Source organism: Pecten maximus, chromosome 10, assembly GCF_902652985.1.
Source record: "Pecten maximus chromosome 10, xPecMax1.1, whole genome shotgun sequence".
Classification (NCBI taxonomy): Eukaryota; Metazoa; Mollusca; class Bivalvia; order Pectinida; family Pectinidae; genus Pecten; species Pecten maximus.
In genome coordinates this window covers 33,969,711-33,993,915 of record NC_047024.1, presented here as the reverse complement: position 1 = coordinate 33,993,915, position 24,205 = coordinate 33,969,711, and the positions used below count along the sequence as shown (strand labels likewise).

At 35.2% G+C, this 24,205-nt stretch overlaps 1 protein-coding gene and 1 non-coding gene across 2 annotated transcripts; both read right to left on the bottom strand.

Moving 5' to 3' along the window:
* Nucleotides 1-1,184: 1,184 nt before the first annotated feature.
* Trnae-cuc lies at nucleotides 1,185-1,256 on the bottom strand. The gene has a single exon. It is a non-coding gene; the product is annotated as a tRNA-Glu (tRNA).
* A 3,525-nt stretch (nucleotides 1,257-4,781) lies between these two features.
* LOC117336451 (neuronal acetylcholine receptor subunit alpha-7-like) lies at nucleotides 4,782-9,742 on the bottom strand. The gene has a single exon (XM_033896970.1). It carries the CDS (start codon nucleotides 9,080-9,082, stop codon nucleotides 7,709-7,711), a length of 1,374 nt encoding a protein of 457 aa, XP_033752861.1. The 5' UTR covers nucleotides 9,083-9,742; the 3' UTR covers nucleotides 4,782-7,708.
* Between the last annotated feature and the right edge of the window lie 14,463 nt (nucleotides 9,743-24,205).

Here is a 24,205-nt window from a genome sequence, read left to right as displayed (position 1 = left end):
GCTTAAATATTGGCAAAATCAATTTAAGTTATTTAACTTTTTGTCGGTCTGTTTCGCTGTATCTGCCAACTTTGTTTTAAAACAAATATGGACCAAACCCACTGTCATTCCTCAAAAATGAAGAAGGAAAAGGATGATGTTTCTGACCATATGTTGTTAAAACCCATTCAGTTATTTGTGACAAGTAACGATTAAAAGGACGTACCTTTATTTCTCCAATTGGGTCCCGTTCCTTCGACTCCAAGGGAGGGGGGGGGGGGGGGGGGGGGGGGGTCAAAGTGTCACCATTTATTCTAAATCTGTTCCATTCTCAAGGATCTCTCTGACCAAATTTGGTTCAAATCCATTCCGTACTTTATGACTACAAATGTAGTAGCAATTTGAATGAATATACCTCTATTTCTCCTATTGCGCCCCACCCCTCCAACTCCAGGGGGTCATGATTCCCATTTATACAAACTCTATTTTTTTCTCTAAGGATTTTTCTGACCAAATTTGGTTCAGATCCACCAAGGACTTTTTGACAATAGTGATTTTAAAGAATTACCTCTATTTCCACGATTGGGCCCCAGCCCTACAGCCCAGGCAGGGTCAGAGGCACCATTTATAATATGTGCAAAATCTGTTCCCCTTTCCACAATGATCTTACTGACTGTATTTGGTTCAAATCCCTTAAGAGCTCTATGACTTACAGCAATTTGGAGCAAATGTTGACGGACGGACGGACGGACGGACGGTTAATAGAATTATCATTATGGGTGAACTGACTTCGAATAAAGAATAATAAAGAATAAAAATTAAAATCATTGTATTAACGTCTGTAAATAAACTTTTTATAAAATAGTTTTGTTATGTTTTCACCCATATGTTTGTATCAATTCACAATGAAAGTTTTTGCCTTCATAGTATTTGGAAGAATTCAATGTAATTCATCTTCTTAATATGCAATTCATAATAGGAAACTAAGCAACATTTGGTTTTATCTGACTCATCCATTTCGTGTTTCATATATGAGGATAGAGTTATGGTAATAAGAATATTGAATGCGACATTTGAGTTAGATTCAGCGTACAAGTTTTATGTCAGGGATTACTGATGGCATTGAAAAAAAATTTTAACTGTACTGTTATACGATGAAATAGATATAATAAAATCAGCATACCATTTACTTAAAAAAAAATCACTTCCCAAGCGGGGAATCGAACCACGGCCGCCGCGGTGAGAGCGCGGAATCCTAACCACTAGACCACTTGGGAGATGCTAGTGTGCAAAGCTCGAAATGTAGAAGACAGGAGGTGAGTACTCTATAAGAGTTACTTCCCTTTAGCTTGACAACTAATTGGGGTGAGAATGTTATCAATGAGTCATATTTAAATAAAATAATACTATTGCGAGAATTACTATACTATTACTTTTATCTGTTATGGCCTTGTTAAAAGGACACCAATAGTCGGACTGTACTGTAGTAGCCGTATTTAAGTCTCTAGACTACGATATCAAAACTACATTACAATCAGGCGCGGATCCAGGTATTTGAAAGGGGGGGTCCAATAATTTAGTGGTAATGCGAGCGCCGCAGCCCCGTACCATTGTGTGGTATAGTTTACTATTGTGAGGTTTAGTTTACTATTGTGAGGTATAGTTTACTATTGAGTGGTATAGTTTACCATTGAGTGGTATAGTTTACTATTGTGTGGTATAGTTAACTATTGTGTGGTATAGTTTACTATTGTGTGGTATAGTTTACTATTGTGAGGTTTAGTTTACTATTGTGAGGTATAGTTTACTATTGAGTGGTATAGTTTACCATTGTGTGGTATAGTTTACCATTGTGTGGTATAGTTTACCATTGTGTGGTATAGTTTACTATTGTGTGGTATAGTTTACTATTGAGTGGTATAGTTTACTATTGTGTGGTATAGTTTACTATTGTGTGGTATAGTTTACTATTGAGTGGTATAGTTTACTATTGTGTGGTATAGTTTACTATTGTGTGGTATAGTTTACTATTGTGTGGTATAGTTTACCATTGTGTGGTATAGTTTACTATTGAGTGGTATAGTTTACTATTGTGTGGTATAGTTTACTATTGTGTGGTATAGTTTACCATTGTGTGGTATAGTTTACTATTGAGTGGTATAGTTTACCATTGTGTGGTATAGTTTACTATTGAGTGGTATAGTTTACTATTGTGAGGTATAGTTTACCATTGTGTGGTATGGTTTACCATTGAGTGGTATAGTTTACTATTGTGAGGTATAGTTTACCATTGTGTGGTATGGTTTACTATTGAGTGGTATAGTTTACTATTGTGTGGTATAGTTTACCATTGTGTGGTATGGTTTACTATCGAGTGGTATTGTCTTCTGCATTCCTAAGATTGTATGTTGTTGTACATGTATATGTATTTCTGTACTATCAACACACCTCAGTCTGGAGTAATTTAAACCGATTATTAGGCAAAGACCTCTTCAGATGTCTGTAGCCTTATTTTTTTTTATCTCGTTAGAAAACCTTATTATTAAGTAGGTAAGAACGCATTTGCAGATTTCTAGGCTATCTTAATGGATGGTAGAACAAGTTCAATCAAATATTTTATTCATTCATTTATTCAATTCTATTTACTTATTGATTAATATAGTTTTTATTTGATATTTATGTTCTTACTTTTGTTCTGTTTTTTTATCAATTGAATCATTAGTGTCAAAATTCATAGATGCAATGGACAATTATATTGTAGTAGCTTCGTGACCTTAATGTTTTCTATACTTTATACATATGAAAGTTTCTCAAGACATGCTTTACTTAATCATGACTAGTATTGGGTCAAGTAGCGACTCGTGAGTGGTCTATACGAGGGTCGGTATATCGTTATATACTTGTATAATATTGTTAACTGTTAAACACCCATATAGTATCAATCAATCCATGACTATTTACGGCCTTTAGGTCAACACTTATGATTTCTTAAAACTAACACCGGGGTTTTCCCTCTACAATGTTTTTTTTAAAAATCGTTTAATTTTTGTCCACAGTGGATTTATATGCATTTGCAGGACGCTTAATCTTACGTGGCATGTATGAGGTAAAGAAAATATATGGCTGTCAATCCGTCTCATATACTCAGAAGGACATTTAAAGTCTAGACGATGACAAAACATTGAGAGTGTAGAGTAGTTCCACATTACCACTGACATGTTCACGATATTTACAAAAGCATTCGCACTTAAAACCCTCGATTAAGACACCACAAGATTAGTTCCACTGTTGATGAGATTAAGTAATGAGGTAATTTGAAAATCACTGGCAGGGGATTCAATATATTGTACTTTATTTGTTAGCCAACGGACGTTAATGTATGAACAATGGAAACATCGGAAGACTTAATTGGACCAGGTGCTTTTAAGAATATCCATACATGCAGAAGCAGCATTCAAAGATTCAAACAGACTCGGCATTCTCAGAGTAATCAGTTCTTAGGACTTTAACGTATCTTCGTGAAGGAAATCAAGATCGATGAGGTGTTGGTAGGTTTGCTTGATTAGCAGTCAATTAACACTTGGTCTGATATGTAACGGTGTTTACACATTAACAAAGACATGTACAATGTATTACGTTTAAATGGCAGTCGATTATACCAACATGGCATCGTTATTTACAAAATAAACTCTCTACATGGGGATAAAAAACAAAGAGGAAAGACGGGAAAGAAAGAATGGGGAAACAAACATAGATAAGATAAAAATGTTATTAAGATAAATAATTATAAAATAATAAACTAGAATTTGTTTTCGAAGAGTCTCCCTTCCCGTCCTTATCGATGATCGAATGTGGTTGATCAATTACAACAATATTTGAGGATAGATTGGGGTAAGGGAGCTCTTGCCATAATTTAAGCTTCAGCTTTAGACTATTTGTTGAATATACAAATATTGAAATACCAGACTATATCACACTTAATTCTATATACAATGTATTGAACTACATATGCACTGTACTGTATCCTATTTGTTTTGTATTATACTTCTTTCGGGAGGAGTGGGGAAAGGCTGCTTACAACTCACTATGGAAGTATAACATTCGCGTACGCAAGTTACCTTACATAGATATGATCATAGAAAATATCTGGTGTAATTGGAATAATAAAGCCTGAACTTTTGTTCAGGTATTAGCAGGTTTAACGGGATTGCAACAGTTGAAGACGTAAAATCTGACAAAAACAAGAAATTACTCCATCATGGACTGGATTAATAGTGACCTCTTCAACACGTCCGAGTTAGATTCCTTAACATTTAAGTATACTACTAGGCATATATATACAAGGTAAGGATTGAACAATAGACACACTTGCTATTATCACCTTTCAAACCAAATCAATTGCTCGATATACATATGTAGTCGAGCCAAAATTTATTTTACTACATCCTACAACTGTTGTGCCCTTCTAGGATACGTCCATGATGGTAGGAACATCCTACAACTGTTGTGTCCTTCTAGGATACGCCCATGATGGTAGGAACATCCTACAACTGTTGTGTCCTTCTAGGATACGCCCATGATGGTAGGAACATCCTACAACTGTTGTGTCCTTCTAGGATACGTCCATGATGATAGGAACATCATACAGCTGTTTCGTATTTCTAAGACGTGATCAAACGAGGCGACCAAAATCTCGAAATAGATAAAATGTCAAAGGAGAACGCACAAGTCGCGGATTTAATTAGTCTGTTAATGCTAACGGACATAATCTATATCCATAAATATGATGATAACACAATACAGAAATAGTGATAATGCTTTATTGAACATAGATATCTTATAACATATAGGAATAATCCTACAAGCATCCCGGTACCAGCTACATGTACCAGATCAAGCAGGATAAAATAATATGATTAAAGTAAAATGACAACAAGCCAGAAAAATATATTTGTAATGATTTCATACAGATAAGCTTAACACTGTGATTTTTTAAAAGGAAATAAACAAAGGTGTGGGCTATAATGTACATATTGTATATGCTAAAATCAAAAGGTATTTTCTTTGTCCTGTATTGGTATGGACATTGTCGATAAATAGATAAATACACAATGACAAGAATAACCTAATATATGTTTAATAATATAGGGTTATTAATCAGCCAATTCCATATTGGGCTGATTATTAGGCCAAGGTCTGTCATACTGGCCCGAGGCCGCAGGCCGTGGGCCAATTTGACAGACCGAGGCCTAATAACAGGGCCAATATGGAATTGGCTAATTAATGACTCTTTTATTAATTAACTACTTGCATATTGGTAAAAATATGAAAAAACGCATATTTTTGCCAAATAACATTTAATGACAACAATACATGTAATAATCAGTTCAACAAATTTAATGACAACAATTAATTCAATAAAAACATTCTAACAAGAATCATTATAATGAGTCAGTTCAATTAATTTAATTTATTCTTGAGAGCTGGATAGAGATCTAGACTGATGGGAATATTTCATTTGTTTCCGTGGCGGCATAAGTGTTTGCACCAGATAAGAGAGAGAAAAGGGCAGATAACCCTGTTCAGAATTTGCAATTGATACTGTACTACTGGATGCTATCGAAAAACTGAGCCAATACGAGAAAACTGGGCCAATATGATATTGGCTCAGATTTGCCCATATTGGCCAAGTTTTCCAGTGATATTGATTGGGCCGTTTTTTCATATTTTTACCAATATGCAATAAGTTAATTAATAATGTATATTATAATGTTCCTTTTTGCTTGAAACAGAAAGACATAAATCGCTTCTACATCTAGTCTTTCCTTTTCTTTGCCAAGCATAAACTTTCTATTGTGCGATGCTAAAAATAGAAAATTCAAAATGAAAATATATTCGTGGTAAATAATAATAAACATGTACTTATCTTTAATTTTAGTTCATTACCGTATTTAACCAGATTAGCACAATATTGAAGTGGCGCGCCTTTGAAAGCAATATACTGCACTTAGGGCAATCATTCTTTAGTGGAGTACTTTCAGCGCGCAAAACAACGCTAAAATATAATACCGCTAAAAATGCACTTTCTGTAAAACAAAAATTACCGATATAATATCTAAATCATTATTCAAACTCAAAATCGGTTAAATGATGCAAAAATAAAAACATAGATTTACATGAAAACTCCTGACAAAGGTCAAGGATAAGACCAGGTGCTCTGGAAGGGTCAAAGGTCAAATAAGGGTTAAGTCACAATAACAAATACGAGTTAGGGTGGCGACAACGGAGCTACTAGGCATATCAAAAAGGATCAAACACGTTTGACTTCTTAACGTATAAGGAATAAGAACCTTTCCAAATGGGATCATGAAAGCAACCATTTAACTTTTCCGTGGTCTACATCAACGTGTGGCTCTCGAAGCCTTACGCTTATGTTGTTAATTTCCTGTCAGTTGTCGATATATCTCTAAGAAATTGTGGCAATGGTAACAAGCCCTTGAATATCGAACCAATAGCAACATGTTAACTCCGTAGATAGAGAATGCAAGTATGTTACTATCTAGAAATGGAAAATTAACGTTTGAAATTGAAACCATCACCCTTATCATACGGCATAGTTACAAGCTGCCCCTGCTACTTCGTTAGTAAAGATAGAGGTAAGTGACTGATGTTAAAGAGTCTGTTGTGTCCCTGATATCAAATTCTTCAGGGCATTTCCGATCGACACGATCAACAAAGTTTTTGTTGCACATGGTCATTATGCCTATAATTGGAATTGAATGAACACTGTTACCTGCTCTTCAATATGATCAAGTTAGTATGAAAAAAGCTTGTTCAGAGTACTTTATATCAAATACCTGGTATACAACAATGAGAAGGAATACGGTTGTTTACAAACTACAATCTGTAGTCGTATACTAATATATATCTAATGGTGGTTGGCACAGTGGCAACACACTTGTTTTTTACCTATGCGGCCGGGGTTCGATTCCTTGATCGGACGTGAAAAGATATGGAGTCATCTGCCCGACCCTGTAGGTACTCCGGTTTCCTCCCGCAGATAGACCCCTTGCGCGCTACCATCTGGGCCAACAAGCGGGATTTATATAATTAAGTTGATATATCTTTCTTTAGAATTTTGTAAAAAAAAATGACGTTTACATCTTATATATTCCACACATTATACGTACTGGTTATCTGAGTATTGTCACTGACTGCACGACAATAACGTATTACTAGTTATAATATATACATATACAACCATCTATTGTTAGTTCATACTAAAACCATTATGTTGTCTCAACCATTGGGTATCATATATGTATGATTGACTATTGCTATTTTGTCCCTTGAAATTTGTAATGTTTATGTCTTGAAGACATAAGTTTACATAAGTTTACATAAGTTTAAGAACTGTGATTGATTCATGATTCAATCTTCAAAATCCATACGTATGCACAGAATGTTCACGCCTGCGATTACTATGCCTAGTAGACGTCAAATTACAAAAGGGTATTTATTTCATCTTTCAACCCTTGAGTTTTTTTGAAACATTTCACCATAAACAGAAAATGACTTGATATTTCCCTGTTTGTAAATTATTATTCCTAAGAAATATTACTGTTGCAGGAGGATCCATCGTTATATAAAAAATCAAACAAAAGTTATTTATATTGTGGTTTCTTCAGAAACTTTGCCCTACCGGTAGAGTATTCCTAATGTACCACTATCATGCATTTGAAACTGTAATGAAAAAAGCAAGACACATTACAACCATCCAGATCATACAAGACACAAATGTGATTTTGTCGAGGGCGTGATTTACGTGTCTCCATGTCACGTGAGGTTGCTCTTCGACTGGTAATGGATGTACTTCCGGTTTTTCATCAAATATACTTATATCTGTGTTCCGAGCCTTCACGTTCATTACTGTAGTAATCTGTCGCCTCCCAGTGACAATTTTCCTGCTTGGAGGAGGTTTCTTTTCCTCTACGTCATCAAACCTGAGGTGAGGAGAGGACAATGTATCTGGGGACGGTGTGACACGTTCCGTCGAATTTCGTTTTCGGTTAGATCCGCAGCTGAGGCAGACGACCACGCGACAAAGCCACATTGGAACAGGTCGATCGTCGATATAGTAGATCCGTAATCCTAGAATGGTAACAATAGACACGACCGAACTCATTATAAGATCACTCAAGAGGAAGTAGCATAAGATTGACATTGGCTGAGACGTCTTTGGCAAGTTATCCCCGACTAACGTCAAGAAAACTGCTATTGCAAGCAAAACTGTGATGGCATAAGATACGCGCTCGCCACTTTCGACTGGTAAAATGAAGACAAGGGAATTCAAAAAGGCCATGAACAGAATAGGCAAAACGATGTTTACGACGAAAAACAAAGGTCGTCTTTTCATTGTTATTTCCACGTTGTAATAAGACAACCCACCCGAGATCACGGATTCAGTTCTAGCTGCTAACAAATCCCAGGTACCATGGGAAGCATAGAACGCGAGATCAGCCTTTTCAGTAGTAGCGAGAAACACCATTTCCGAGCTTGGGGATCCCCATGGCATTATACGCAAAATACATTTCTGTGTGTCAAAAGGGTAATACGTCACGTCAATGTCGCACGCGCTACTCATCACATCACCAGGTGACCAGTAAGCAGCACCATTGAACATGTATCGGATCTCCATGAAATCCTCACCAACTTTACTTACGGAATTAAATGGGTTAACCAGGATGATATTTGGTTTCCAAACTTGATTCCCAAAAAAGGGAAGATAATATGTGTGGTTGTAGGCTGTGGGGTTCCATGTCATACGACTGTCGGTCCACGTGACAGACATAAAAGAAGTCACGGCAAATTTACCAGTCACTTCATCGAAATCTCTTATTCCAACGAGAAAAAATGTGATGTTGACATAGACTGGTTGATAAGTGTCCTCGGCAGGCCGTAAATACTTATTATAGCCTATTAGCAGATCCGTCTGTAGCTTTGTCACGTCGGACAGAGTCGACCCCCGAACTAATGACGTCACGGCCAGCAACGTCAGCACTATGACATTAACAACATTAACACTCTTTGACATGAGAGTCATTTTGTTAGATAAACAAAACTTACAGAATCAGTAACTCTAATCATGCTACACATTAAATTGTATGTGACGAATTGGAGTCCTTCTGTGGTGCTGTTTACCGATAAGGTAACATGGTGCTTTGCTCTCTTCAGTTGTACAATGTACTACACAATATATAGCGCCTCGTCCTTCTCTTGATTCTATTGATATAACAGTAAGTATGTGAGAAACGTCTTCAAATAAAAGCTGGTAAATAAATTACCCGGTCTTTTCCAATTGCAAATACTTTAATTCACTGTATCAACAACATACGTCAATTATTTTACTAGTGATCTTGTTGACCGGATAAAATACACGGATGGCTTGCTGTGTAGTAATACGGGTTCATCGACGGAGTAAAAACGCGAACCTTCTCACGACGAAAGTAGTTAGATCGGTACCATTTGACTCTTTCCTTTGTGTAGGAATACCTTAAGATCAACAGTAAGTAAAAGGTTTTAATATCCAAACCGATAAAGCCGCAAGTAAAACGAGTTCCATTTTAAGCTTCCATGTGTTTAAATTCCTCGTAAGAATTCCAATAACAGTTTCTGTTAAAATAACATTTGTATCTATATCATATGTCCAGATACCATGTACCACTTCACAAATGAGGACATGTATACTTCGAGTATTCTGAATACCAAACGACAATCTGATGGATCGTAATAGTATAAGCCCTAACTGAAGAAATCAGCAATCGGAAAGCTGTGATAGGCCGTTTTCCGGTAGTAAAGCTAAATAGACAGATCAATTTAAGTACGTGGCTCGCCAGTATAGATCAGCCTATCCGATCCTCACTCTGGTAGTGGTATACATAATTTATCTTGACCATTCATCCATTCGGTTAATGGATTGATTATTGATTATGAAAATAGATAAGTCACATTTACTCTCAATCAGAACTGCAGATATTAAGTTAAGTAAACACGCATGATGAACAGTAGACGATGACATTTTACTGAGAACGTTGATGAATGAACATTTACAACACAAAACATATACATGTACAATAAATAAACCATTAATTTACTCGTACCTGGTACCATGACCTCAATTTGAAAATCCATCATCGCAAAACATATTTCTCACAATTATCTTTTCAAATAATCGAAATATGTTACTCTTAATTCCGCTGTTCTATACTCACGATAATTAGATCGACAATGTAAATATCCGCTTAGAAACATAATAAAAAGTTAAAGCACACACAAGGTGTCCATTTCACTTCGCGTCCTGTGTACTTATAGATAGGATTTCTCGATACTACATTTAATTACTGGCTCAAAGCCGTACTTAAGTGTTCTCATTTGACCTACGGACAAGTCCTCCTTTATTGTACATCCCAATACAACTATGGTCCAACTTGTCTCCTAATAGCTTGTGGTCTCCGCATTACCAATTTAGATGCTAAGCTACAAGACCTTTTCATGTAGGGTCTTAATTGTCTCCTTGTATTAAATGTAGGGTCTTAATTATCCCCTTGTATTAAATGCGGGGTCTTAATTATCCCCTTGTATTAAATGTAAGGTCTTAATTATCCCCTTGTATTAAATGTAAGGTCTTAATTATCCCCTTGTATTAAATGCGGGGTCTTAATTATCCCCTTGTATTAAATGTAGGGTCTTAATTATTTCCTTGTATTAAATGTGGGGTCTTAAGAATCCCCTTGTATTAAATGTAGGGTCTTAATTATCCCCTTGTATTAAATGTAGGGTCTTAATTATTTCCTTGTATTAAATGTGGGGTCTTAAGAATCTCCTTGTATTAAATGCGGGGTCTTAATTATCACCTTGTATTAAATGTAGGGTCTTAATTATTTCCTTGTATTAAATGTGGGGTCTTAAAAATCTCCTTGTGTTAAATGTATGGTCTTAATTATCACCTTGTATTAAATGTAGGGTCTTAATTATCACCTTGTATTAAATGTGGGGTCTTAAGTATCTCCTTGTATGAAATGGGAAATGAATTTCGAATGATGCATTGACTACGTGGAGGAATACTCCAGGGAATGAGTGGAACGATAGCATGATGCATTTAACTCACTTTCGGATTGGATTGAATAATTAAATCCCTCATGCTTGAAATGCTATTCAGCAAAATCTGAAGCAAGTCTATATTTATTCTGGTGACAAGGCCCGACTTACCAATATGTATTATATGTATGTGATTATATTTGCAAATAAAGCATCTTGCAGATAAAGCATCAATTTTATTCTTCTCTGAAAATAGTCTAATATTCCCTCCTTGTAAGAAAAAAAATGCAATGTTACACAAATAATATTCAAAGACGAACTACTACGTATCTAAAATATACTTTAAGATCAGTGTTTTTAAAGTACCTGTTGATGAGAATGACGAGTGTCGCCTCGTTATATTCCATTCTAAAAATATAGAAAATTTGCCGATTTGTCTGATTAGAGATCAACCAAAAAGATTTATCAAAATGCTGCTTATCATTGTTTACCTACTACTGTAAACGTGGTTATTTTCGCGGGTGGTTAATTTCGCGAGTTCGATACGTAAACTATACGCGTGGGGGTAATTTTCGCGATTGACCCACCTTCGTTTGTAGTTCGAGTTTACTCAAATTAATATAAAAATAATACACATGGGGGGAATTTTCGCGATCAAAAGGGATCCGCGTAATTAGCGTAAATTCCCCCCTCGCATAAATTTTCACGTTTAAAGTACTTCATGCATTAATGATAGGGGTTGTTAGAATCATATTATGATACTGCATTCCATAAGTGTAATTTACTGCGAGTTTTTGGAGAGTGTTATGTTGTTATTCTTGGTGACTCTTCTATTAAAACCTTTCACTTTCCGACCTTTTTATTTTGTATATAACCATATCACTTTTCAGACTTACGGAAAGCCTGTATTTTATTATGAGAAGCTTCCTTCTTCATGATGACCAAACGTCGATTCAAGTATATGATTGTGAATTATGCTGCAGTTAAATACAAGACTAAAACAAATATAAAATAAATGGATCCCTGGACACGATATTTTCGTGACTTCGATGATCTTCCAACAGACGATTGGCAAACCTATGGGACGACAATTTTGTAGGAAGATGAATCCATCGAGGAACTTCTTAGAACAGGTTACGTATCCTTTGTCAAGCTCCTCAATAACACGTTTGGATATATTGATGATGTGTTGTCTCTAATTAACCAGACTTATTGACTACCGGTATATCGATCAGATTTACTTTCAAGAATTTTTAACCAGTGAACTACACACTCTTTTTATCAGCTTTACCTTCATCTTTCACAACTCAACTGCATGGTATTAATCATTTCAATCTATCGATTGTAACTTTTCCAGTCTGGATATTTGTATTCCATTCAAAGCTTTCATAGTTATTCACTATGTATTCAACGTTTGTATTTGTCAATTTGTTTTAAAATATTCTGTTTTATTAAAACTAATGTATAGTGGTTCCGTTAATTTTCACCACCGTAGCTCTCATTTGAGATTGTTACATAACCTGAATTTGACCTAGATTTGTATGGCATGTGTCGTCGTGACCTAGATTTGTATGGTGGGTGTCGCCGTGACCTAGATTTGTATGACATATGTCGTCGACGAAACAGAAGACGCTAACTATTCCGGAGCACCTGGTCTGATTCGACTGTACTTTTCGCGAGTCTCCAATCAAATCTATATTTTTGTATAAATTTTGCCCTCGATTAATCAAGTTGAGTTTGAATTATGGTTTCGTCATTGTGGTACAATGTAGTAGTTTTTGTGGTTTTACGTCACTAGGATTGACTTTAACTCTTTCTTATCTCAATTCGTTCTGGCGCGAACACTAATAAAATATTTTTATCCAGCGCTATTAAACATAGCGTTGATAGGGATATTAGTATGATATAGCGTGTTAGTTTCCTTTCATTGTGTTTTTCTATGGATGACGTATAATGATAACAGTAATGAATCCTGAAAGGAGTCAATGGCCCCATGGTACAATAAAAATATTATTTGTTTGACTTCCTCGGTCGATTGTTTGAATAGGTGTTTATTTTCTATGAATTATTAATCATATATTGTTTATGTTGAGATGCACAGGATAGAATGCTTACCCTGATCTGTATTTAGTATTTTCCATATCATTTTTAGCTCATGTACACAGAATTTTAATTAATACAGTATTTTATCATTTGATAGTTCTCTTTGTCTTGACGGAATGTAGCAATTTGTTGTGATATTGATATAGCGATTATTGACACGCCATTGTATTTTAGTGACGTCATAACTAATAACGTAATGCTTTTCTTTGAATAGAATTTGAAAAATCGTCAAGGAAAGAATTATTGTCAAATATCTTATTTGAATTGATATACTATTCTTACAGTTTGTAACTGTATTCTTACGACACTGCATTGTCGACACCCATGTCCGTATTATTAATGTAGTTTCATGTTATTAAACAAAAAGAAAACTATAACTAACATCAAGTGTTATTCCAAAAACAATATATAATTGATATTTAGTTGAAAGATCATACTATGGTACCACAAACGACGGTGAAAATACTATGGCGTCGATCTATTAATACTATAGATTTTACTTTAAGATTCGACACAACAATAATCTCTCTTTACATATATGGTTATATTAAACAAACAATTACGAAACAATTGAAGTCAAACAATTTCTCAAATCATTTCTCAATATATAATATGCCAAGTAATTACCGGAAAAGGGTGCATCACTTTTTGTCTTCAAGATTGTTTCACATATCCATTGTGCAATATTTACCTACAGTTTTGAGCTCATAAGTTTCAGCAAATCGTTCTCTTCATACTATAAGATCATTTGACAGCATATGGCATTATTTTGATAGTTTTTTTTTTATAAAAAGTTAACGTTGTTGTACACTTGAAGGGCAATACTTAATAGGCAGCAGCATATGCCCCTGATACCTTTTGATTCTTTTAACATACCTCATGGGTTGTCCCAATGGTTGCTACAAATAACGCCTGTTTTTGGTCAAATTGTTGTGGTTATGCATTGGAGTCGTGTGTGATTAAATTACGTCAATGCGCACCACAGACGGACATATTGATGTTTGGAAGAAGGCTCCGGATTTCGTGTTGGGGGATGTACTCGGCATAGTGACATATTGATCGACGACTAAGGCTATTTCTGTAGAAATGATGTTCGAACTACAACTACAGTAACGTGCCAAAAGTATTCGGTTACGTAATATGTTTTGCTATATATTTCATGCATTTTGACAAATTTTCAATTAACTTTTATGAATCAATATCAATAAATATGTGTTGTGGAATATAATTAGAAAACCATCTTTATTACACGAAACATTAGCCACCACTGGAAGATAAAAGTTAAAAGCGAGTCAAACTTAATACGAATCCATTTGTCAAATAATGGCTATTACAGTATTATTTACGACACAAACCAATTTGTCACTTCCTCTGAACAATGGCTAATCGTTTCCGATTAATAACATGGTGAAACAGCAATTAAATGAAACATTTTATCAATTATATACTGCAAGTGACACCTTGCGATAACCGGGAAACGCAACATACGTGGTATACTGTTTCATCTAAAACCCACCCATAGACCAATGGCAATTGGTGTTACCAAGCGATGCATATGCATATACCTATTTAAAAATAAATTAAATCAATCGACAGTGGCGGCACCTATAAGTGCAAGGACAACAGAAAAATGCTATAACCTACAACAATGCATTTATATATTTAAAATGAGCGGTTCACAATGGAAAAATAAAAAAATAAATATATAATTTTGAGCAATGGATTTAGGGATCAGTATTTCTTTGGTGTCGATTGGCTCCCTGGGATTTAAATGTATAAATATTCAGAATTTTCCACCAGACTTAATCTTCCTTAGAATATTTACATATAATTCACCTTTTTCAATCGTAGTAATATCAATCAGATAAAATCATATCAATACTGTAACAAGAGGGCATAAGCACAAAAGCAACAGACGATACCGACATAATAACAATTATGATTTCAAAATCCATTTAATGAGGGGGGGGGGGGGGGGAATAAATGAAAGATTTGCATGGAGACCCTACAAAATTTGCAAGGAGAATAAGATTATTGTTCCGGAAGTTAAGCGTCTTTCGCTTCATTAATGACAACTGGGTTAAATGACATTCTCAAAATAATACTGGAGTAGTGGGCGCGGAAGCACCAGGCTTGTTAAAAAGCATCGAACGTGCGGGGCTTCATATCTCACAATAAAGTAAATCTATTCAAATGATTATTTGTTTGTTTTTGTTTAACGTCCTATTAACAGCCAGGGTCATTTAAGGACGTGCCAGGTTTTGGAGGTGGAGGAAAGCCGGAGTACCAGGAGAAAAACCACCGGCCTACGGCCAGTAACTGGCAACTGTCCCACGTAGGTTTCGAACTCGCAACCCAGAAGAGGAGGGCTAGTCATAAAGTGTCGGGACGCATTAACCACTAAGCTACCGCGGCCCCTAAAAATGAGAGTATGATGTTGACCATAAAATTGTGTCCTCAATCTATCAATCTTCATCTCTCGAGATATTATGTCGTCCATTGGCTGTCATTTGTCGACATCTTGATAATGAGAAGTCTTTGAATATCGAATGAACTTGAAAACGCAATAACAATATTTAGGGGAAACAGGAATGTTACTATCTAGAAATTGAAACTTAACAATTGGGAAATTGAACTCATCACTGTAACCATACAGATTGGTTGTCCCTTCTGGTAACGTTGTAAGTATAGATCGATGTTAAAAGTTAATGACCTTGATTATAAGTTCCATGAGGTATTTCCAACCGAAATGGTCATCGAAGTTTTTTTGTGATTTTAAGATAACGCATCGTGTATATTCCTATCGGTAAAATTGAAGGACTTTGCAAGGTCTTAGTTAGCATTTCTGATGAGTTCTCATAATCAGCCTCGTGTGAAAACAAAAACAAGGCGGCCACAGAGAGGTACAATTTGTCCCCATGGTTATGCCATTTGTCTGTTCATTGAACTCAACAAAGGTATAGTTGATTAGAAATTCGATTATTTTCTATAGGCCCTAGCCGTATGTTTTACTATTAAAACTAAGAACACTTCTAATCACGAAAAACCCCTTTTGTCGTAGAACCGTTGATACTTTGCTGTCTGCCATAAGAAATCATATCATCATAACTGTTATTTTTTTCATCGCCGTGTATACCCATTGCTAGGTTACAATAAACATTATATATTGAATTTATTGATGTGTTTGGTTTTCTTATTAGAATACGGACCAGGGTCTAAGGGAACTGTTATTTTTTTCAAAGTATCTCCCGATCATCAATGGAGAAACCAATTACTTCGCTAGTCATTATCATAAAGAATAAATTGGAATGTATTCTTAGTGAAGTATTTGATATCGATAGTGATGTCTGGTTTGTCGTCTTAATTTTGTGAACTGACCGCAAATAACCTTCGAGTCAATAAAATTTGGCTTCATCCATGTTAATTATCACACGGGGAGGATCAGGCTGGGGTAACCTTTCACCTTAACACTTGACAACAATACATACGTACTTCCTCCCATAGATTATATTGATAAGTGAGAAGTGGCTGAGGCTTTTCACCCCTATCCGAGTCGGTAGTAAGGGACTTTTAACAAGGTAGACTATTCCTTTGATTAACCAACACTTCCACAAGCAATAAGTTCCCATCCCGATTTTCCCAGTATCAAAAGGGTGCCTGTAGGAGCAAGGGAAAACTAGAATAATCAGGCCTTCTATTTAGAAATCTTAATTAAATTAACTATAGAAATTCTCCTTCCATTCGTTTGTCGTAATAATTGATATCGTATATCACTGTTGGTGGTGTGGAGAAAGGGGATTGAGACATCTCTACCTTAATCAACGCCATATCTGAAACCATTCTTTAGATCAATTAATATCTTGCTTACTAATGATTGATGACCCTACCACTACACCATGACCGACTATTGACGAAATGACCCTATTAACTATAAAGGATATACCGTATTTCACACCAAAGCCTTATATCCCAGAGACTGACGGATATAAACAGGAAATTATCAAAGATTATCCTCGTCACGATAATCTGAAAATAATTAATATTGACATATATTCACACACACTCTGACAATAGCAATATTGATAGTATGGCTCGAACGAACAATGAGCGGGTAAGTCGTGTTTTATTAGGACCACTGGTGAAGTGAAAGGAATAGATTGATCTCGTTAACAGGTAACGAGATTCATTGTGTATTTAACATCGTGTTTATTGTGGTTATAGATGTATCGGTAATGATGATGAATTAGGCAAACTTCGGTCGGATGAAAGAATTATTCAGTCTGATCAGAGAGTATAATCATAACCTTGCTGATCCTAATGGGTTAGTGATTATAAATCATCGGATTATTCTGAGAACCTGTTATAAGCCATAATTTATTTACAACAAATCGTAATGGAAGTGGTCTGTTATATATCAGTAAAATCATTATCCGGTCTTCAAAACCGTACTACTTTTATCTTAATCAAAGGTCAACAATATCTAAGACATGGTAAACGTAGTATCAGATAATGATTTCTTCGCCTTATCTTCACCTCTGACATGATACAAAACTGTGTTGTCTTCATCAATCTTAATCTCTGACAAGATACAACCTGTGCCTATATGTCTTATATTAATCTCCGACCAGATATAAATTGTGTCTATTTTTGTCTTCATTTGTCTTAATCACTGCCAAGACACATACTGTGTTTGTTGTCTTTATCGATCTTAATCTCTGACAAGACACAAACTGTGTCTATGCTGTCTTTATCGATCTTAATCTCTGTGGTCTTCGCTTTATCTTAATCATTCGTTAGATACAACACTATGGTTTTAATGTTTCCGTTTAATCTATAACTATGTTATCAATAGTGTTCACGTTTAATCTTAACCATTGGATGCACAAATTTAAGAATGGTGTCCTCGATTGAACAAACGGGTCGCCTTTCGCATTGACCAACTAATCTGGACATGAATCGGCCTTTCCATAAAATGTATATGAAAACTCCAACCTTTAATTATCACATTGCCCCGCATCAGTTTAATTGTTTTTAAAATGAGAGTACAAATTGAAAACCTACAAATTATATGATCAAGTATATCACAAGATACTTTTTCCAAACACCTCAAGTTTTTGTCTTTTTTTCCCCTTTCCCCCCTCCTTCTCAATTTTACCAAAAAGACAGATATATAACTGCTCGAGTATATATCACATGAAGCAGGTCTACTATGAAGTCAGATCGATATCGCAATCCATACTTGACAAATGTTGAACAAAATTGGAATCAATTGAATCAACAGTAAACAGTATTGAATGAATAAGTGGATGATATGCAAGCGAGAATTACACAATACATGCAGTTTGGTAGTTTTTCATTTCCAGTATTTCCTGTGAATGCATCCCCGAATGGTGGCGTATGTCAAAAATGATCGATGTTTTGATATGTGTGTTGTCTATCCACACCACACTATCGAGTGATTGAAAATATACAGTGAAGTGCCGACACAAGGGAGGTACGTCGGTACAATAGGCATGCGTTTGACTTCCGAAAAGCTTCTTGCGACATTTTTTATATACGCTTATACGGTAGTACTTTCTAAATAATCACCATCGTGTAACCTGGTACGAGGACATCAATTTTGATGCAGGTCAAGGTCATTCATTTTAACAAACTGTGTAGCCCTTCTGCCCAGGATGCCACAGGCCTAATATCAAGATGCCAATGGTCTAGTTATGTTAATGCGACATCATTTCACAAGAATGTCAATCTAGGATAATATGTACAGATATTCGGCATACTCACTACCTTATGTATAAATCACATATGTCCAAATTGACAATACAAACCCGATATCCAACCCACATCGCAAACACCAAAAGAACATATATAATCGTGTACACGTCTCTGCAAATTTGATAAAATAGCAAATCTATCTACCCAGTTGTAAAATAAACGTTCTCGTTACATTTGTAGTTTTATAGTGCTTGTATAACTTTGTATATATCGCCACTTCTGTCTCCATACAGACGATATCTGTAGAATGTGACAAGGCATGTAACACGTGATCGCTTTTTTCCCATGGTTCCTTTCGAAATACTGACGTATGTGAAAGAGAAAAAACAACAAAGGTGTACTTTATAATACATAAATATATTTAATAAATTATAACAATATTCAATATGAATCATACCACACATTATGATGTCACATACACATGTATGTTGAAATAAATCATGAAATTTCGAAGTGTCAAACATGGACTTCTTGGATAGAAACCGATATATTAATTTATATATACACGGAAAGGAAATGTGGGTATAAGTGGCTAACAACCGTGAACTGCTTTGCGGTATATACCAGGCGCCGTTTACAGTAGACGACGTATTTGACGATTATGGTACACTTGTTAGATGTTAAAGTTCGTATTTCATCAAATAATGATCGGAGGGCCAAATACGCAAAGTAGAAACAACGGATAATAGGATACTAACTAAACAACAAATACTATGGAGACTGGAAAACATATAAGACAGTTATCAAGCAGACAGAGTACAGAGAGGAAACAACAGTTACTACCTAGAATGACCAAATACCTGACACTAGCTATAGGATACTAATCAAACAATAGATACTAGATTAACTAAACAAAAGCTATCAGGAGACTAACTAGACTACGGATACTAGGCGACTAAGAAATATATTTAATTATCGTGCAGTCCCGACTCGCAGGGGAAACAACAGTTACTAGCTAGATTGACTGAAACAACAGATACTAGCAGACTAACTAAACAACAGATACTAGGAGACTAACTAAACAACAGATACTAGGAGGCTACCTAAACAACAGATACTAGCAGACTAACTAAACAAGATAATAGGAGACTAACTACACAACAGATACTAGGAGACTAGCTACACAACAGATCAGAGGAGACTAAGTAAACAACAGCTCAGAGGAGACTAAATAAACAACAGATCAGAGGAGACTAAATAAACAACAGATCAGAGGAGACTAACTAAACAACAGATACTAGTAGACTAACTAAACAGATACTAACTAAACAACAAATGCTAGGAGACTAAATAAACAAGAGATGCTAGATGCTATGAGACTAACTCAACAACAGATACTAGAAAAACCTACTAAACAACAGATATTAGTAGGATAATCAACGGATATTAAGCGACAATGGAAAAATTAAGAGGTTACAGTGCAGACCGAGAACACAATGGAATCAATCGGTACTATCTAAACTTCAGATATAAGGAAATATATCAGGCAGTTATCGAAGAAACCCGAGTACACTGGGTGGAACTAATATCAAGTGGAATATAAGGAGAAAAGTCATCTAGGCGACGAGTACACATTGGGAGAAAAAATTGCTGCGGATATTAATATCATGGTACGATTACAGATAAGTGACAGTTGTTTTGGATACCGAGTACATAGGCGAAACAACAGTTGTTGTTGAGACCCGAGAACATAGGCGAAACAACAGTTGTTGTGGATATTAATATCGTGGTACGATTACAGATACGTGACAGTTGTTGTTGAGACCGAGTACATAGGCGAAACAACAGTTGTTGTGGAGACCCGAGGACATAGGCGAAACAACAGTTGTTGTGGAGACCCGAGGACATAGGCGAAACAACAGTTGTTCTGGAGACCCAAGAACATAGGCGAAACAATAGTTTTGTGGAAACCCGAGAACATAGGAAAACAACCGTTGTTGTGGAGACCCGAGAACATAGGAAAACAATAGTTGTTGTGGAGACCCGAGAACATAGGAAAACAATAGTTGTTATGGAGACCCATAGGGGAAGCAACAGTTGTTATAGATATCCGAGTACATAGGGTAAACAGCAGTTGTTGTGGAGACCCGAGTACATAGGGGAAACAGCAGTTGTTGTGGAGACCCGAGAACATAGGAAAACAATAGTTGTTATGGAGACCCGAGTACATAGGGGAAACAGCAGAAGCTATTGAGACGAACTATATCTAAACGAGGAAACATCGAGTTAATAAACCTCGTGCAAAGTGGAGGAGCAACAAGTTGGATTTCCGATTAAACACATCTGATTATTTAATGAATCAACCAAAACATTATTCTATCACGTTAAAGCTCACGGACTTTAAATGTTATTATTGTAAAATAAAACAGCTTATATTGTCGATAGATATACAAAAAAAAAGACTTCCAGGAAATGTGTGATCATGTTCCAAACAGAAAACCTTTCATCAACACTTAATGATTAGCACGTCACTTGTACTTTAAATCGTTTGTATATACACATGCGTTCATTTCTTAATTCAGGATTTTTTCAAAATGCATTTAAGAAATAAAATCCTACAAGCAGGTGAAAACGTCGTTACCAATACCTAAGATCCAAACAATAAATTATAAATTATTGTTGATTCAGCATTAAGATATTGCATAGAAATACTTGTAACTGCATTTATGGATTTTAAAGTGATCTTCTTAAAAAAAGAAAAAAAGCTTGATAGACAAGCAAGACTTAATTAGATTGCCTCTTCCTTGTATGAAATTACCAGAATCGTTCAGCATGAAACATACAGGAAATATATAGAAAATGCATAATACATACAATGCATGACCTATCTCGTTATTTAACAGATAAGTAAAATCGAATTTACCAGATACTTGGTACGGTATTTTGTATCCTTTTGATCACAGTTTGTGTCATAAAAAGCTATTTTTGGGACTTGGATTTCCCACGGGGACTTCCCCCTACATAGCCTACTATTAATCAACATAAATACTAAACTTGCTAGAAAGAAGAGTTACTTCCCTTGTCATGTGGCTACACTGTACAGGTTTGTATAAAACATTTTTTTCATAACAATGAAGGTATACTGGAATGCCGAATCAAACTATAAAACAAAATACAGAAATAGTTAAAAAGAATTAACATTACTGAACGTCCCTGTAAAACTGCCAATGATGAATCTGTATAACAATTATGAGGAAACATGTATATATATAACGATGTATAAAATACCTAGTGAGGACGTAGCTTATATACATACGTGTGCAAAATTACGTATCACAAACCGAACTGGGGTTCACAGGATTCCACAAAACTAACAAACTATTTAATCAAAAACAGTAATAAAATTTTCCTGATTACAAAAGTGGAAAATCTATAAGAGTAGAAAACAAATAATGTCTTATGTACGTAGCACACGACTTCTTATGATCTCTATTTGGTAGAAAAAAAATCAGATACATTGATTCCTATAGTGGCGTTCACAGGACTTGGCACTATTCCATAGCTTTGATCCATATTCTTTACATACAACAGTAATCATTTACTGTGGTTGTAAATTTGTACTAAGTCCCAGTATTAATTGCTACTAAAGTATGACGAGACACTTGTTAAATAAAAAAAATTGAAGCCCTTTACAAATTATGAAATAGGTAATGTTCTACTGTGACTAGATTAAATGGCATGGAAATCAGGACTACAAACTAGTAGTTAAATCAGTTACTACAGCAACACCAACAGCCTCGTCAAAATCTGAACGTCAGTACTACAGCACAACCAACAGCCCCGTCAAAATCTGAACGTCAGTACTACATCACAACCAACGGCCCCGTCAAAATCTGAACGTCAGTACTACATCTCCATATCATAATCAGTCAACCTTTAAATATTTCTATAGTGAAGTCATACATTATGTAAGCTACAAATGAATAGGTAACAATTACCCAAAAATAAGGATGCTACAAATCCTAAACAACGACTACTTTATGCAATATCTATAATTCATCTGTGCAGGATACATTCATATTTCGGAATATTCATCTTCACTCTTATATATTTATTTGATACACTGTACATGAATTTTGGTAGCATAGTCCATACTATTACCCATGTAATATGTAGATAGTTATTAATATATCTTTACATAGCTTTTCGGTCAGAAACTTCCCCAACAGGAACCTCATCAATATCTATAGGTTTCTCTATTACTCTAGAGATTACATCTACCCAACGGGAGCCTCAAGTAATGCATCCATATCTTCCCTTAAAGGAGCCTCAATAGCAACACATGTATCAGTATCATTCCTCAGATGAACATCAATAGTAACACATGTATTAGTTACATCCTCCACAGGGACCTCAATAGTAACACATGTATTAGTTACATCCTCCACAGGGACCTCAATAGTAACACATATATCAGTATCATTCCTCAGATGAACATCAATAGTAACACATGTATCAGTATCATCCCTCAGATGAACATCAATAGTAACACATGTATCAGTATCATCCCTCAGATGAACATCAATAGTAACACATGTATTAGTTACATCCCCCAGAGGGACCTCAATAGTAGCATATGTTTAATTATATCAGCTGTTCAGCTGATTGTTTAATGGCAAAAAAATACAATATCTAAACAATTTTATGATATATATCTAAAATAAGTATAAATCTTAACAATGTAATATATAGTTGATACCTAAACATTGTAATAGTATGTATCTAAACATTGTAATAGTAGATACCTAAGCAATGTAATGGTATGCACAATTGGGAACAGCTAAACCTTGAGGCTATACCAATGTTGATACAGAGATAGCCATCATATAGGCTACAACTCCCTATATAATGTATTAAACTGATATTACTTCCTATACAATGTATTAAACTGATCTTACTTCCTATACAATGTATTCAACTGATCTTACTTCCTATACAATGTATTCAACTGATGTTACTACCTATACAATGTATTAAACTGATATTACTTCCTATACAATGTATTCAACTGATATTACTCCCTATACAATGTATTAAACTGATCTTACTTCCTATACAATGTATTAAACTGATCTTACTTCCTATACAATGTATTCAACTGATGTTACTTCCTATACAATGTATTAAACTGATCTTACTTCCTATACAATGTATTAAACTGATCTTACTTCCTATACAATGTATTCAACTGATGTTACTTCCTATACAATGTATTCAACTGATGTTACTTCCTATACAATGTATTCAACTG